The sequence below is a fragment of the Petaurus breviceps genome, unplaced genomic scaffold, assembly GCF_028583685.1.
Source record: "Petaurus breviceps papuanus isolate PSGF00001 unplaced genomic scaffold, PetGlider_PUasm1.0 90865, whole genome shotgun sequence".
NCBI classification, from domain to species: domain Eukaryota; kingdom Metazoa; phylum Chordata; class Mammalia; order Diprotodontia; family Petauridae; genus Petaurus; species Petaurus breviceps.
In genome coordinates, this window is record NW_027187367.1 from 3,320,311 (window position 1) to 3,338,990 (window position 18,680).

At 41.0% G+C, this 18,680-nt stretch overlaps 1 protein-coding gene across 1 annotated transcript; it reads right to left on the minus strand.

Moving 5' to 3' along the window:
* Window positions 1–3,646: 3,646 nt before the first annotated feature.
* TRIM10 (tripartite motif containing 10) lies at window positions 3,647–17,687 on the minus strand. The gene is made up of 8 exons (XM_069073137.1): window positions 17,370–17,687; window positions 16,662–17,155; window positions 13,428–13,523; window positions 12,861–13,091; window positions 10,755–10,777; window positions 8,911–9,026; window positions 7,700–7,732; window positions 3,647–5,416 (listed from the first exon to the last, which is right to left on the minus strand). Exons 2-8 carry the CDS (start codon window positions 17,085–17,087, stop codon window positions 4,899–4,901), a joined length of 1,443 nt encoding a protein of 480 aa, XP_068929238.1. The 5' UTR covers window positions 17,088–17,155; window positions 17,370–17,687; the 3' UTR covers window positions 3,647–4,898.
* Window positions 17,688–18,680: the final 993 nt, after the last annotated feature.

Sequence of the window (18,680 nt, forward strand, 5' to 3'; positions counted from 1 at the left end):
TGAAATTCAATAGAGATAAATGTAAAGTCCTACACTTGAGTACAAAAATCAGCTTCACAAGTACAAGGTGTAGGAGGCATGATTAGACAGCAGTTATTCTAAAAAAGGTTCTGGCCTACAAGCTTAATGTGAGTCAACTGTGTAACATGTCTGCCAAAAAAAACCTAAAGGAGACTTGGGTTACATTGAGAAGTGTGCCTGAGGTTGCTGATGTAGAAATGCTGAGAGCCTAAGGTAGACATGATCACTGCATATGAGAATTTGTCATAAAGATAGGAAGGAGAGCCAGGAACAGCCTGGTATATACCCTAAATTTGGAGGAAGCAGATTAAAAAGGGTTCAGGAAAAAAAGATAGGCTACTCTCTTGGACTTAATGATGCGCAGAAATCCATCAACCTACAAGAGGAAATTAACTCTAACTCTCATCTCCTCAGGTCATTTCCCTAGCTGCAGGACTTCATCATGCCCCCCGTGCCAACTAGCTCACCCAGTTTTCAACTTCTTTTTAGTTGTTGTCTTCTCCCATTAGGTTATAAGCTTCTTGAAGGCAGAGATTGCCTTACACCTTTCTTTGTATCCCTAGTGCTTAGCATAGTTCCTGGCACATAATAGGCCCATAATGAATATTTATTGACTCTGACTCTGGATGCCTTGGCCTAAAACTCTCTGTTAGGGCAGAATGGCAAAATGAATGGAGGAATGGATTTGGAATCAGAAAGACCTAAGTTCTAATCCTGTCAAGTGTAACTTGCTGTACAACTATGGGCAAGTCATTTAAAACTCTCTGGGCCTCAGTTTCCATATTTGTAAAACAGGAATGTTGCTTTTATTTCAAGTATTTCTTGTCCTTATCAGAGGCCATCTTTGTGGTTAGCATGAATCCATTTAGCAGGACTTGACCATGCCTAATTGAACTGTTTACAACAAGAACCTGCCCAGCTAAGGATAGAACTATAAATAGTAGTTATTCCTTCAAGGTATAGTCCCTATAAAAGACCAGCCTGAAAGTCTGCCAACTTTTTCCTTCATAGAAAGCAATAATAATAATTTAATGACCCAAATGATAGCAATAAAAGTCAACAGGAAGAAGATGAATACAAAATGATATAAACTCAAATTAATCTTTCTTTGACCAATAGATGTAGTTTTGACCTTATTTATGAACTTGGCTATATTTGATGTCCTGCATATGTTCCCCAAAAGTAACATTTCAAAATGGAGTAAATACTATTTTTGGACACAAAAGACCTAGCTTTGAGTCCTGGCTTCAGCCCTTACTAGCTACATGACCCTATGCTAGTCACTATACCCTCTTTAGGTTTCTGTTTCCTAATCTGTAAAATGGGTATAATACTTTTTATATACCTATATAATATATAGGTTACATAACCTATATATTATCTATTATATAATATATATTATCTACTTCACAGGGGTGTTGTCAAGAAAGTGCTTTATAAATCTCAAAGTGCAACATAAATGTGAGTTATTTTTAAAATTAGTATTATCTCATTTTCTTCTTCAGTGGGAATTCATATAGAATGATAAGTTGCTTTCTATTTTTTCTTTTATATTTCATGTTCTACATCATCGGTACAGTTGGATAGTCTTGCATCATCACAGTCATTATTACTATTATTAATATTATCTTTACACAAAGAAAACCCCCAGGGAGAACTGACTCACAAAGAGGTGGAAAGCTGCCAATTTCTCTATCTCATCCTCTCTGACTTCACCTCTCTTTAATCATGCTTGGAATGGACAGCATTCCCTTAGATGGAGTCAAAATCCTAGCCTGAACACTACTTGCATATTGGCAGCTCACTTCTTCCCTCCCTCTTAGAGGAAGAGGAACTGAGGTCTTTTGATTTAGGTCTGGATTGGAGAAAATAGTGTTATACCAGCAAGTCATCTATGACTTCACCCTCTTCCCATCTCTACCCCTGTGCTCATCCAATTAGTTTCCAAGCCAGGTCAATTCCATGTTCCCCATATCTCTTCAACACTTACCCTCTTTTCTATTTTTACCAACACAAGCCTTGCTGTTTAGTCTTGTTTCCTCCTTCCTGGACTATAACATGCAGTCTCTTAACCGATTGCTCCATCTCTAACCTTCACCAGGTCCCTCCCACCCCAATCCAGGCTGGTTCAGTGGATTGGGCACCAGACCTGGACTCAGGCAGACCTGAGTTTGAATCTGATTTCTGACATTTATTGGGCAAGTCAGCTCAGTTTCTTCATCTGTGAAAAGGTAATAGTAATAGTTTCTTCCTTCCAGGGTTGTTGAACAATAAAATAAGAATATTTGTAAAGTAGTTTACAAACCTAAAAAGCCATGTAAATGCTAGCTATTATTATTATTATGCTGCTCCTAAATTAATTTTCCTTCTGCCCAATTTTGATTACATCACTCCCCCATTCAAAAGCCTTCAATTATTTCCCCTTACCCATTGAACACAGTCCAGACTCTTCAGTCTCACATTCAAGACCCTCCACAACCTATTCTGAATATCTTGGGTGTACTTAGTTTCATTTACTCCTCCCAGGGAGGCACTGCTTTTCAACTTCTTTGTATCCTCAGTGTTTAGCACAGAGTCTGGCACATAGTAGGTGCTTAATAAATTCTTTTTATTTGAATGATTGATTCCAACTTTTCCTAGACTTAACTATTGTTATCCCCTTCATGGATTCTATACTCTAGCAAAACTGCACTATGCACCAGTCCCCAAACATGATCCATGTGATCTCTGTGATCTTTCTAACATTAATTAATATTGGAACTGCTTCTGAACTAACTCCAACTGTTGCTATTCTGATCCTCTAAGGCCCAACTCAAATTTCTATCTATTTCATGAAGTTTTCTTTGATTCCAACAATCAATAACTTTCCTCTCCAATCCTCCCAAAACCTCACATAGCACTCTCTACCTCTCCAATGTGCTTAAGTTAACATTCTCATTTGTATTCTAGTTCTCTGTGTACATATGATTGCCCTTACTAGACTGTAAGTTCCATGAGGGTAGGGACCAAGCCCTAAATAAATTTGGCATCTCCTCAAAGACTAGAATAGTGCCTTGTAAAGATAGCAATTCATAAAAGTTTGTGAATAATTGAATGCTTTAATAAAAAAGGCAGTTAAGGGGCAGTTCAGTGGCACATTGAATAGAGCACCAACCCTAGAGTCAGGAGGAGCTGAGTTCAAATCCAACCTCAGACACTTAACACTTACTAGCCATGTGATCTTGTCACTTAACCCCAATTGCCCTGCCTTCCCCCCTCCAAAAAGCAAAAAAAAAAAAAAAAGGAAGTTAAACAAATAATGTCAATAAGGTTTGTTACCAATAGACCATAATCTGGGTAATTGTGAACTGATTGTAAACAGAAAAAAGGAATTGAGTATACTGGCTACTTGTGGACTCCAGAGAGGCAAGATTAATCAGAATCCATCTTTGCTATCAATAAAGGTGAATTCTGTTATTGGTGAGTCATCTCATCTAAATCCATCTCTAGGTAACAGCCCAGTGAAATCACTGTAGATGTATATACTTACGCAGAAAATATCACTTCCCTCCCTTAGTCCCCTTCTCCAGTGCCCTACATCCCTTCTCACTGGGAAGTTCTTTATGCTATAGAACTCCAGTCCCTCTTACAATCAAGATGATGTTTTATTGTTTGCAGAATTTGAGATTCAACAATGGGTCAAACAAAGCTAGTGCATCATTCTATTTCCTATTCAGCCATGCAGTAAAATGTTAGGCCATATACTAAGTCCAGTGATAATGAAGCAGATCTCTGGAAGTCTGCCAACTTTTTCCTTCATAGAAAGCAATAATAATAATTTAGTGACCCAAATGACAGCAATAAAAATCAACAGGAAGAAGATGAATACAAAATAATATAAACTCAAATTAATCTTTCTTTGACCAATAGATGTAGTTTTGACCTTATTTATGAACTTGGCTATATTTGATGTCCTGGGTATGTTCCCCAAAAGTAACATTTCAAAATGGAGTAAATACTCTGCACACAACACACATGGAGCTATAGCCCTCTTCCAGAATCCCACAGGGAAGCCCATCCCTTAAAGAACTCACCCACCACTTCAATTCAACCCCATTCCCACTGCTGATCTTCTTCTAGTCTGAATTGTTCCATCTCCCTTTCTCCCTTCCCCTTGGATAACCCTTACTGTCCAGTGTTAGAAGAGAATATTGAGTTAATTCATTGGGCTGGAAACCATAGGTCGTGAAACACAAACCCCTTGACTGCATTCAGGACCCCACAAATGACTTCACTACCCTTATCCTACCACTTGGTCATCTTTTGTTCACTCCTTTTTTTCTCACTATTTCCCTTTATTGGCATTAGATGGTAAGTAGATTAGGGGTGGGAGAGAGATAAATGCTCCCAGGTGTTCTGTGATCTTGGTACAGAGGCAAAAGGATGGGTAAGATAGACAAGGGCATTTGGTTTCATATTCTCAGCCCATTAGTTTTGGGTAAGGTTCTTTTTTCTTCTTCTCAGGCTGAGTCTCCATGCAGAATGGTAGACAGTGGGGTCTGGGACTGTCAGACATAGAGGATGGCGCCACTGAACTCCTGACTTCCCTTTACCCCTGGATAGACTTGGGGGAATCATTTTAAATTCTTGGTTTAGGAGGGAGAATAGCTATGACCCAAGCCTCTCTGGGGAGGAGAGGGACAGAGGAAAATCCCTGGAGTCACTAGTAGATTTAGAAGGCAGAGAATAGGGGTTGAGATTCTTCATTTGATTGTCACTAATGTGTGACCTTGGACACAATCTCTCCCAGTTTCTCAGGGGACTAGGACCAAGCTTATACATGACATACTCTTGACCCCTCTCACCCCTACCTTACCTAGAAGAGGGTCCCTTTCCTCTCAAGGACTCAAGGAGAAACTGGATCCTCTGCCCCAGAGCCCAAAGAAGGGAAAGATCTTCCCAGTGAAAGAGGCAGTGAAGGTATAGATGGGCTCTTGAGTGGTAGCATTGCTAAATGTTACCCAGCCCACCTCATAATCAAGGGAGACACGGATTTGCCTGGGATTCTCTTCCAGAGACAACCTAGTAGGGAAGGAGCCCAAAGCTGAAACAAAACCCCAGGCCAGTCGCACTGCCCATATCCCTTCCTCCGGCCTAAGCCTGAGTTCTCCTTTCCGTCGGACATCTTGGTTCACCACCCCCACGGTGCAGCTGCCCCCATGGGCCAGGTCCACAGTTATCACCCATGTGTGCCTCCCTCCCACAAAGCCAGCCTGGGCTAGGACACAGATGGCCCTGTCAAAACGTTGCGGACTGTCTGGTGAGGTCTGCCATTTGTAGGAGAACTGGGCTCGCTGGTGATCTTCTGATAGGAGGAGCTTGGGGTGGGCTGTCTGAGGGTCTAAGAAGATATGGGCTGGGAGGAAGAGAAGAATGCATACAATTAACATTGATGTCATAACTGCATGGGGGAAGGTGTTAAAATTGCATATGGCATCAATTTCTCTCTAAAGCCTAGGCAGAAGTCCCTTCCCCCTTATATCACCCTAAAAATATTACTAACTTCAAACCCACCATATGGGAACAAGATGGCCTCTTCCTTTATTCAAGCAGTCTGCTCCTCTTGGAAAGAAAAATCAATCTGGAAATCATAGACTTAAATTCTAATTTTAATTTTTCCCCTATCTTGCCCTGTGACATTGCACAGGTCACTTAATCTAGGACAGAAGGCATCACAGGTCCTAGTCCAACCCTCTTATTTAAAAAAAAGAAAATTAATCCCAGCACAGCAAAATGATTTGCCCAAGACACACATATAGTAAGTAGCAGAGTTGGGATTCAAACCCAGGTTCTCTTCTGTTGGCAACAGGACTGCCATCTCTTCATTTCCTATGTTACTGCACTTATTTTGGACTTGCTTGGCTTCTCCACTATGCCCACATGCGGGTACTTCTCCCTCCCTTTTTCAGCTTTCTTTTATGTATCTTCTCTCATTAGATTGTAAACTCCTTGAGGGTAAGGCCTGTCTTTTTCATATTTGTATCCCCAGCACTTTGCACAATGCTCAGTACAGAGTAGGGACTTGATAAACATTTATCAGCTTTTGACAATTGGTCCTTAGTTCTTTCTGTAAATTAAGGATAGTGGACTAGATAGTCAACAAAGTCCTTTCAAAACAGAGGTGAGATGTGATCAGCTTATTCAACTGTGTAGAATCAATTGTTAGAATTTTCAATATGAGCAGTAACACACTGGGTGGTGCAATGGACAGAGTGCCAGACCTGGAGTTAGAAAGACTCTTCTTCATAAATTCAAATCCAGCCTTAGATACTTACTGTGTGAACCTGGGCAAGTCTCTTAACCCCTATTTGCCTTAGTTTCCTCATATGTAAAACGAGTTGGAAAAGGAAATGGCAATCCATTCCAGTATCTTTGCCAAGAAAATCCCAAACGGGGTTATGAAGAGTAAGACACTACTGAAACAACTCAACAACAAAAATCTGCCCTTTGGAAATTGGCAAACACTGCAAATCATGGCTTAGCTGATTGTCTTGTTGATTGTGTAGACTTAAGAAAATGATAAAGTGTGTCAAAAATATATTGTTTTCAAAATTTTTTAAAAAGAATATATTGTTTTCCTCCAGATGGCTAGTTGTTAAACACTTACCAGTACACCCCCATTTCAAGACCTGATCTTCTGAGATTCCATGATCCATTTCCACAGACTCTGTTCTTAGTAGACTGATGACATGCTCTGAGTCCTACCATATATCTTTTCTCACATCTACAATGCCCTCTCCCTTCCCAACTGCCCAATTAGGGCCTGTCCCATCTTCCAAATTTGGCTTAAAGCTCTCCTCCAGGAAGCCTTCCCTAAGGCACACCCATTTTACTTGGATTCACCATTCAATTCAACAAACAGTGTTGCTGTTCAATGGTTTCAGTCATGTCAGACTCTGTATTTATACATTTATACATGACATACTCTTGACCCCTCTCACCCCTACCTTACCTAGAAGAGGGTCCCTTTCCTCTCAAGGGCTCAAGGAGAAACTGGATCCTCTGCCCCAGAGCCCAAAGAAGGGATAGATCTTCCCAGTGAAAGAGGCAGTGAACATATAGATGGGCTCTGAAAAAAAATTCTATTTGGAGTTTTCTTGGCAAAGATACTGGAGCAGTTTGACATTTCCTTCGCCAGCTCATTTTACAGATAAAGAAACTTAGGCAAACAGGGTTAAGTGACTTGCCTAGGGTCATACAGGTAGGCCAGATTTGAACTCAGGTCTTCCTGACTCCAAGGTCAGTACCCTATTCACTACACCTAGCTGCCCTTCAACAAACAGTACTTGGAGATTTAGTAAAGGAGCAAATCGAGTAATAACAGCTAACATCTATATAGTGCTTATTAGGTGCCAGGCACTGTGCTAAGTGCTTCGCAGTTATCTCATTTGATTGCACAACAGTCCTAGGAGACAGGTGCCATTCTTATTCCCATTTTATAGAAGAGGAAACTGAGACAAACAAAGGTTAACTGACTTGCCCAGTATCCCATAGCTAGGCAAATACTGTCTTTTCTTCTTTTGATATCTCCTTAAGGTATGTCCCATATAGATCTACACAATTCTCTCTCCTTATTTGGGGAAACCAGGATACCCCTAATACACATGTTCCACATTTTTCTTGGTTCCAAGATACTCACCTGGTTCATAGTCCAGTTCAAAGAGCAGTTTTTCTGTGGGAAACAAGGGGAAAGAGCAGATGGGATTTATGTCAGATCTAGGTAAGGATGTAAAAAGAGTTCAACCCCTCTTGACATGCTGAGAAGCAGAGCATGGGGGAAAGAGGCTCACAAAGGTCCATGCAGGCATGTTCTGGAGTAACCTCTCACTGGCCTCTGAGAGCCAATTGTTAAATTTTCATTGTGAGCATGAAATCAGAAATCAGTAATTGCAACAAATCAGGATTTGATTCATTATTTTGTTGATTGTCTAGACTTAAAATGCTAATAATGCAGATTAAATTTAAAAGTGCATATGCATACATTTCTGCTGCCCTTATTCCCCACCCGTCCCCAGCTTGCTATTAAATATTTACCAGCACACACACACACTATAGGCTGATAATAATAATCACTGGCATTTATATAGTGCTTTAAGATGTTCACAGTGTTTGTTTTACATTCATAATCTCATTTGAAGCTCACAATGCCCTGGGGGTCAATGTCAGGAACTAGGGGAAGATAGGAAGAAATAGAGAAGAGACAGGTTAACATTACTGGAGGCATTGTGATAGAATAAAAACAGCCCTGGACTAGAAGTCAAGAAACTTACATCCAAGTCTTGGTTCTGTTACTTATTGGCTGTGCAACCTTGGGAAAACCATTTCCCTTCTCTGACATTGAGTTTCCCCATCTGTAAAATGAGGCGGTTAAACTAGATGTTGTCTAAGGTCTCCTCCAGAACTAGCATTCTTGATTTTTGATTATTAATTACCAATATTTATTATAAATACTGATTATTTTTCCTGTTGTTGAAGATTACTTTTGTTAGTAATTTTCATCGTTATTTTGCTATTGATAATCATATGAATTCATTTTTTTCTAGCATTTTAAATACTTTTTTCCCCCTCAGAGACATTAACTATCATTTTACATTTCCTTCATATCATCCCTGTGAAAGGGAACAGAGAGTATCCTCCTTGTCTTATCAAATCTGCAGACGGGGAAACTCAGGCACAAACTGGTAAAGCAATTTGCCAAAAATCACACAGTAAATCAGCAGTGAAGCTAGGAAGCCAATCCAAGTGTTATCCATCAAGAAAGAACTTCACATCACTTAGGACTGCAACATCTGGGCTTTGGGACAACCTTTCAAACCCTGCTGGGATGTGGGCATATTTGGATCCTCATACCCAGAAACATCTTCATTTCCCTCTGCAGTTGAAGGGCCTGTTGAGGAAAGTCTCGGATCCTCTCACCCAGGTCAGGTGACACAGCCTCTGGTTTCCGGCATTTCCTGGTTTCACACCTAGAAACACACACACACACACACACACACACACACACACACACACACACACAGAAAGAAAAATGGTGTGATTGTAGAGATGGATTAGAGATTCTTTGGGCACTCTGAGCTCATCACTAGTTTCTTTCTTTTTTTTTTTTTGGAGGGGCAATTGGGGTTAAGTGACTAACCCAAGGTCACACGGCTAGTAAATGTTAAGTGTCTGAGGATGGATTTGAACTCAGGTTCTCCTGACTCCATGGCCAGTGCTCTATTCACTGCACCACCACTGCCCCCATCACTAGTTTCTTTTAGCTCTAGAGTCCCAAATCCCACAACCCAGGGACACTTTCTCCAAAAGGTCTTCTATGATTGAGGCCAAAGTAATTTCCTCTTTGAGGCTTTTTTAAAGTTGAGGATGTGTGTGTGTGTGTGTACATATATATGCAATAAAAATTAGACTTGGTTTCATAGATATATGATTTGACTCTCCAGTGAATAAAGTCCCTCTGCCAAGGCAAATCAACACCAGTTTTGCAACTTACAGTCTTAGAAAGTTGTCTAGACAGAGAGGTTAAGTAACTTGCCCAGGGAGATGCAACCAATACACATGTCAAAGGCAGACCTTGAATCCAAGTCTTCCTGGCTCCAAGGCCAAATTTCTATGCACTGTATGCTGATTCTCTTCTTATATGGCTATATGATATTACTAATAATTCAAATTTAAGTATAACTTTAGAAATTAGAGCATACTTTCCCCACAACAACACTACACAAGTATTGTTATTCCCATTTTCCAGCTGAGACAACTGTGCCTCAGAAAAGGGAAGTCACTTACCTCAGGTGACTTTGCTAATGAGTATAAGGGCTGGAACTCAAACCTTCAAGATTCTTTCCACTACACTTAGCTCTGTGTGTATGAGTGCATGTATGTATCTGTTTGTATGTACACAAGTGTGAGCTTACCTATCTAGTGCATGCATGTTCCCTCTTAGACATCATAGAACCCTTTCCTTACATTCCTCTCGTTGCTGCTCAGTCATTTTCAGTTGTGTCTGACTTTTTTGACCCCACTTGGGGTTTTCTTGGCAAAGATACTAGAGGGGTCCTCCATATCCTCCTCCAGCTGATTTAATGGATGAAGAAAATGAGACAAACAGGGTTAAGTGATTTGCCTGGGATCACACAGTTAGTAAGTGCCTGAGACCAAATTTAAATTTGTTAAGCCGGAGTCTTACAGCCTCCAGGTCCTTCACTCTATCCATTGGACCACCTAGCCGCCCCACCCCTCTCATGCTCTCTCATATTTTAATTCCTCTGTTAGTTATAGTGTAGGTTCTTTATCACACCTGTTAGACTGTGAACAGCCTGAGGGCAGGAACCTTCCTATTACTCAGCACCCATTAGGCATTTATTCAATGTTTTGTTTGGTTGCTTTTTTGTTATGGCAAGCCCACTTCACCACCCAGTGCCTCCATGCAACTCTCAAAACTCTAAGTTATAGAATAGTTGCCTTGGTAGACAGTTTCTTCATTGGGAATTCCCTAGACCAGTGAAATCACAGGTCTGAACCAGACAACAATGATGATGATGATATATTATTAAATTAAAATTTACTGTGTTTGTGTACATGTGTGCAACACAGGTATAATATATGTATATTAAATAACTCATTTTGTAATGTATGTGTATTTTTATGTATTTGTGTGTGAGAGAAGAAGAATGGAAGAACAAGAAAGAATCACTTGCCTGATCAGGGTGCTCCTGATGTCCTAAAAGAGAGAGAGAGAGATACCAAGCATTCAGTTTCCATGTTTCCTATCTTTCCTTGAAGGTCACTAGAAATTCCTGAGCACTATAGTCAAGGACAATTGCCTTGGGACACAATATCACAGGATCTCATCACTGGAAGAGACTCCAAAAGTCACATCTAATTCAGGGTTCATCTGAAGCACGAATCTCACCTACAACATTCCTGGGTAGTGCTTAGCAATTATCCAACCTCTGAATTGCCATTCCCAAGAAGCTGGGAACTCACTACAACCTATTCCACTTTGGGACAACTAATTATTAGGAAGTTGTTTTTCCTTATCTTAAGTGGAAATCTGTCTCCCTCTACTAACTTTTTTCCCATTTTATTTTCTTTTATTCTGAACTTAAACAACAAATTAAAATAACATTCCACAGCAAGGTGGAACTGAAGAAAAGCATCATATATCAAATGTGAATCTGCATTATGGTGAATTTGCTTTTCTTTTTAATATAAGAAATTAAATATGTAACTTTCAAAGTTGTCTTGTTGGTGATTCTTTCTTTTGTTCTCTTCTTTTCGAGGTAGGGACCAGGGGAAGGGCTGGGACAGGAAGACAGGAAGTGGGGGGAGAGTCCTATCCCAAATCTGTGTGTGGGTACAAATGTTTAACAGTCAGCTCTCCAAAAGAAGAAAAAATGTACACATAACACATTTTTAAGTTTAATGTGCATTATAAACATTTTCTCTATCACTTTATTAAGTCTGCACAAAGAACAAAGCAATAAATTAAGCCCTTTTATTGTTATTGTTTTGTCAATTAGTTGTATGTGACTCTTTGTGATCCCATTTAGGGTTTTGTTGGCAAAGATACTGGAGTGGTTTGCCTTTTCCTTCTCCAGCTCATTTTACAGATAGGAGCTGAGGCAAACAGGGTTAAGTGCCCAGGGTCCCACAACTAGGAAGTATCTGATGCTGGATTTGAACTCAGGTCCTCCTGTCTCCATGGCCAGCACCTTATCCACTGTGCCACCTAACTGTCCAAAATTAAGCCCTAATTTATAGCGTTTGTTAATTTTTGAGATGTAAAATGCTCAGCCTGAAAATTTAGCAGTTGGCTCCTGAGCACAACTAACTCTCTCCCTCTCACTTCCTTCCTCCATAACTTCCACCTATTATTTTTGCTAGGTCTTCCTCGCCCTTGGGGAGGCAGGAATTGACCTCTATGGTACTGCCCAAGCTCCTGCTACCTAATTGCAAGTCCAAAATATCTTCACTGCAGAAAGGAGGTCCTTGTGAGCTCTGAAATCCTGAATATCTATAAAGTGACCACTTCACGAGGTAGACCATTTTGTTGTTATTTCCTTCTAATTGTTACCAGGCAGCTAACTAGGTGGTGCAGTGGATAGAGGGCTGGGCCTCATGTTGGGAAGACTCATCTTCCCAAGTTCAAATCTGGCCTCAGATTTCTTCCTTCTTGTGTGACCCTGGTCAAGTCACTTAACCCTGTTTTCCTCACTTTCCTCATCTGTAAAATGAGCTGGAGAAGGAAATGGCAAACCACTCCAGGATCTTTGCCAAGAAAATCCCAAATAGGGCCAAGAAGAGTCATACACAACTGAACAACAGATTGTTACTCAGTTCCTCCAAGCTGAAATTTGCCTTCCTGAACTCATCGGTTCTACCTCTGTCCTACAAAAGAGAGAAGGGAGAGAGGAGGGACGGGGAAGAAGAGGTAATAATAACTCACATTTTTATAGTTCTTTACAAAGAACTTAGCACAGTGCCTGGTACATAGAGGAGACTTTTAATAGATGTTTGTTGATTGATTGACTGTGAGGTAGATAGTTAATAAATGCTTGTGCATTGATTATTTAGAAATTCCCAGAAAAGGGGATTGCATAGGCTTCCTCAGTCATCTGTTCCCATTTACCTCAACCAAATAATATTGTGCCAATCTTACAGAAGAGGAAAGTACAGCTCAAGATTGAGTGACTTGCCCTTGGTCACATAGTAAGCGTTGTAGTCCTGAAATGCCAGACATAATGCCATTTACAGTGTGCCCCAATGCCCATCCAAAGTAGATCTGTCTCCACACTGCTCACCTTCAGCAGTCCTCTTGCTGGGCGCTCCAGTTTTTCTTCCAATTCTGATATCAAAGCATTAAAACGGCAGATCTCACTCTGGACAAGGGACTCAAATTCATTCTTCTGCTTCAAAATGTCTCCATCCAACTTTTCCAGCTGGGTCAAAAGTAAGTACTGCTGCCTCTCCAGGAACTGACACATATGCTCAAATTCTGAGATGACCTTCTCTCTCTTGGTAGCCACCTGAGTCTGGGGGAACAGGAAGAGGGAACAAAATGGTCCCTACCTCCTCCTTCTCTTTCTCCTCCTTCTCCTCTTTCTCTTCCTTTTCCCCATTTCTCCCCTTCACTACCATTTCCTCCATCTCTACCATCCCATATCCCTCAATTTAGCTATATGGAAACTTCTCTGCACTAGATACACTCAAAAGCCCCAGAGCAACCATCTCCTTTCTCCCCCATATGCATATGTCCTAGAGGTAGAGAGTAGGCATAAAATGACCTCCTAGGCACTGTCCAGATTGAGAAGGATTCTTTCCTAGGAGATCACCAAAGGGAAGGAGAAGATGGTACATGAGTGACTTACCAATAAGACCTGGATCCTTCGATCTTCCCTGGACTGTATTTCTTGAATGTCTTCTCTTTCATTCTTCAGAGATTCTAGACATCTATGGATTTGTTCCTGAGAAGAAGAAGGAAGGAATCCTTAGGATAGAAAATCAGAGGTATCCTTTGAGGGTCAGAGAAGTTATCTTTTCAGCCACTTGCCTCCAGGCAGGCCCTACCAACTAGAGTATTATTCGACTTTGATTCTCTTCCTAGGAGCAGCTAGGTGAAACAGCAGAAATAGTATGGATCTTGGAGTCAAGAGAACCTGGGTTCAAATCTTGCTTCAGGCACTTAGTAGTTATGTGACCTGGGGCACAAGTCATTCAATCTGCAAAATGGAGATAATAACAGCAGCTACCTCCCAAGGTTGTTGAGAGGATCAAAAGAGATAATATATGCAGAGTGCTTTGCAATCCTTAAAGTGCTATGTAAATGCTAGCTAACTCTACAGCCCTATTTGACTATTGCCTGCCCCACCCCAAGCTCCTTTGATGGATATAACATTACCCATAAATGTGGTTGTTCCCCAAGACTTCTGAACCCTCTCTTCTCTACACATGAATTTAATTATCATCTCTATGAGGATGACTCCTCAATCTATATTTCTAGCCCTAGCCATAAATCTGTTCTATGAAGTTCGGATTCAGTCAAAAGGCAGTCCTTGAAGGCCTCAGGTTCCCCACCCTGGCAAGTCTCTCCTGTGAGTTCCAGTCCCACTTTACTAACTTCTTATAGTCCAAACAGGATGCCCCATAAGTGCCAACACATCCAAAACAGGACTCATTATTTTTTCCCCAATCTCACTTGTCTTCTGAACTTTTCTACTTCTGTTAGGGGCACTGCCATCCTTCCAGTCACCCCAGTTCACAATCTCAATGTCATCCCTGATTCCCCATTAACACTCACCCCACACATAAAATCAGTTGCCAAATCTTGTCTTTTCTATCTCCACAACATCTGTCATGTTTGCCTCCTTCTCTCCACATGTACACACACAGTCACTAAGCTACTTCAGGTTCTTATCACCTCCCACCTAGGCTATTACACTAGATTCCTAATTGAAAGCCCTGCCTTCAGTCTCTCTCCTCTCCATCCAACCTCTACACAGCTTCCCAAGTGACATTTCTAAACCATAGTTCTCACCATGTAATTCCTATATTTAATAGATTCTAGTGGCTTCCATTTACATATTCTAGTGGCATCAAATATAAATTCCTCTGTCTGACATCTAAAGCCCTTGACGGCATAGCCCTAAACTACTTTTCCAGCCTTATGGAGCATTATTCCTCTCAGTATCTACTGCAGTCCAATCAAACTGGCCTTTTTGCTGTTCTTCTTACATAGACACCCCTCTCTGGTCTTAGCATGGACTGTTCTCCATGCCTGGAGTGCTCTCCTCTTTGCCTCAATCTCATAAAATGCCTAATTTTCTACAAGGCTCCACTTATACATCACTTTCACATGAGGTTTTTCCTGATGTCCCCAGTGACTAGTGTCCTCCCCTCAAAATGATTTTGTATATAATTCTCTACACACACACACACAACTATATATTATATATACCATACATTATATATAGTCATATGTGTGATATATAATTGTGTATAGTTTTATATATAACATATGCGTATATGCACTGTCTCCCTCAATTAGACTGTAAGCTCCTTGAGGACAAAGCCTTTCTTTGTTTTTGTGTTTGTATTCCCAGGGCCTAGCACATGTTGTTGTTGTTCAGTCACTCAGTTATACATACATTTCCTACTCTGTACAAGAGGAGGCTAGCTTCAATAATCTCTATAACCCTTTCCAGGAAGTGGAAACTGGCTTTCAAAAATCCATGATCAGGAACAGGAAAAATATTGACAGTGATTTTAAAATAGATAATTTGGAGAAAAATTCATTTGACTTTAGAAGCAAATCAGGATTATGTAATCTCAAAATTAGAAAGGACCCCAGGGATTGTTTGGTCCAATCTTTCCCTGAGCAGGAATTCTCTCAACAGCAGGTATTCTTCTAGTCCCCAAACAAAAACATCTCTCCCAATCCATTAATAAGGAAGTCACAAACACACACACACACACACACACACACACACACACACACACACACACACACACACACACACCCCGGAAAAATATCATTTGGAGTGGCAGAGTGGAAAGAGCAATGGATTTGAAGGCAGGGTACCTGAGTTCAATTATCAGATCTTTTGATTCTTTTGATTTACAGTTCTGTATGACTTTTGGCAAGTCACTTGGACTTCAATTTTCTCATCTGTAGAATGAAGGAATCTATGATCCTACGGGCATGATGTAATAGAAAAAGCACTAAACTCAGAATCAAAAGACCTGGGTTTGAATCCTGGCTTAGCCATGCTAGCTGTGTGAACTTGTGAGATTCACTCAATCTGTCTGATCCTCAATTTCTTCATCCCTAAAGTAAGGCTAATAATCGTCAGCAGTCAGAAAAATCAGATAAGATCCTAGAATCATAGGCTGAGAACTGGAAAAGAGACCATCTTGTCCAATTCTCTTATTTTTTTTCAACTCTTATTTTACAGATAAAGAATCAAGGCCAAGAGGTTAAGTTACTTCAGGCCACAAAGTAAGTAAAAAAGTCAGGATATTAACCCAGGTCTTCTGACTTCAGAGCCACTGCTCTTTCCAATGTATGGCGAATCCCAAAAATCTTCACTAAGACATTTGGGACACTTCATACTATGCTGCCTCCACATCATAATGATAATGAATGTAAAAATGTTTTGTAACCATTGAGGGTTATACAAACCTTAAGTGCTATGAATAATACTCAATAAAATTGTATTTACTCAGCCTCAAACTCATATCCTTACTCTTCTGTACTCAGCTGTGCACTTAGATATATACATACATTAACACATGTGCTGAAATAACACACCTAACAAACACTCCCTCATTCATGTAAACACTAACATAATCACTGTTCTCTGTGATCAATTCTTCTTCTGGAAGCATAGCATCCACATGGATGGGGAGGTGGTAGGGAGAAGGAGAAAGTGGGAAAGTGGCCCTAGATCATTACAGATAATCCAAAAAGCAGATAACTGACAGATGATTGTATCTACAGGCATCAGATATTGTCTACCTCTAGTGCCATGGTTATTTACTTGAAACCCAGAGATCTGGTCCTGGGAGTTTTAGACATGGTAACATCCCTCCCCCATCTTTCTTACCCTGTAAGGATCTGCTGCATCCTCTAGGAAACGTACAGTGTGAGTCCTGTGCTCCAGGGTTTCCCGGCACTTCACACACAACTGCTTTTCATCATCCTCACAGAAGAAGTAAATTTTTTCCTCATGTTCTTCACAGAGGTCCTCTCCCAGGCCTAGAGGAGGTGCTGACTTTAGCCTCTCGATGTTTTCCACAACACTAGCCAGCTGCCAATTGGGCCGAAGTCCCCCAGGACGGAAGGGATCCTTGCAGAGTGGACAGATGGGTTGCTCACCAGCATCAGGACCAGGAATTTCACAGTAGCGAGTAAGGCATCCCCTACAGAAGTTGTGGCCACAGTCAATGGTAACAGGCTCTCTCAGGATGCCTTGGCAGATTGGGCAATTGACTTCATCTTCCAGGGTGGTCAGGGAAGTAGGTGAGGCCATAGTGATCTCAATAACTCCTTGCTGTCCTCAGGGCTAGTCCTTGGTCTCACCTTTTTCTGTTTGTCTGACTGGGATAGGAACAAAGGAGAGGCAAGGAGGGGACAAATACACATACACTCAGATATGCACACAATCAAAAACATTCAGACAAACACATATTCAAGTACACATTACATGTGAACACTTATGTGCACACATTTATACACAGTCACATATAAATTTCAACACAGTCACATACAACCTTATTTCCCCATGTGATCATACACAATAGTAGCTGACTACCTCCTGTCTGGAGCCTCAGGACTCCAAGTTTCTTTGTCTCCTTCTCCAACCTGAGCCAACATGCCATACCAGTCAACAATTGAGAAGGGGAAGTGATAGAAGAGAGACTTGCAGAGACTCCAGAGATGAACTTAACAGCTATCTGCTTTGGGATCCATGATCTGGTGCTCCCCACCCCCTCTGTCAGTCTGGACAACCATGACTGGACTGGCTAAGCCCAAGTGCAACTCAGCAAGGCTGCTAGATAATCCACTGCAAAAATAGTGTCTCCTCTTCAGTACGTGGGGCAAAAGGAAAGACAAGAGGACTGGGTCACACTGGGGTAATAACAAACCTGACCTCTCCCAACCCCAACCCCCATCAAGAGGGCCAGATGTCTCCAGGGAGATTGGTTATATCAACTGCCTCAGGCCACTGACAGCTGTTTGGGAGGGGTGTGAAGGAGTTCTGATAAGGGAACTGGTCCCTGGTGTTTTCAAGGGATGACTCTTGAGGTCAAGCAAATTAGGACGGGAAATGAGCTGGAGAATGGGGCCAAGTAGCACAAACAGTGCTTGGAACAGAGGAAAGGAAAGTGAGATGATTTGAGGACTTGTTCTTGAGGAGATAAGAGACAGTGAGATGTTTACTGGAACCTTAGTCTTGGTCTTGGAGTTGGAAGATTTGATCATTTATTAGCAGAGTGAACATGGGCAATTTGTTTAAACTTGCTGAGCCTCAATTTCCTCATCTGTAAAAAGGGAGTGAAAATCACTGTAATTACCTACATTGAAACAATGATGTGAGGATCAAATAGGATAATGGATTTATACCTATAAATCAGGTGTTCTAAACTTTTTTTTGTATCATGGGCCTTTTTGGCAGTTTGGTCAGGCCAATTGACCCTTTCTTGGAATAATGCTCTTATACGGATAAAATTAAATTGCTGCTGATGCTATTTATCCTTCTTTCTCAAAGAGGACCATGACATCAGGGAGGTGATGCCATGACATGCAAGTGAATTGGATTTAAGTGAAGGAGGGCTATGCAAAAGTCATCAGTATCACTTTCTCCTCCACAGTCATCTGGGTCCAGTGGCAAGATGTAGAACAGGACAACTGGAGATGGCCCAGGATGCAGTGGGGGACCTTGGACTTTTCAAGCTAAGGTCTTTAACAGGTCTCGGTTTGACTGAGGCAGTTCCCATTCAGTGATTAAGGCTTAATAAAAATGAGGAAAAGAATGACCTCAAAAATAAAAAATAAATAAAAATAGATCTGGGAAGGTAAGACTCAGGGTTTCTAATGAAAACAGAAACAGTTGTTATTTACA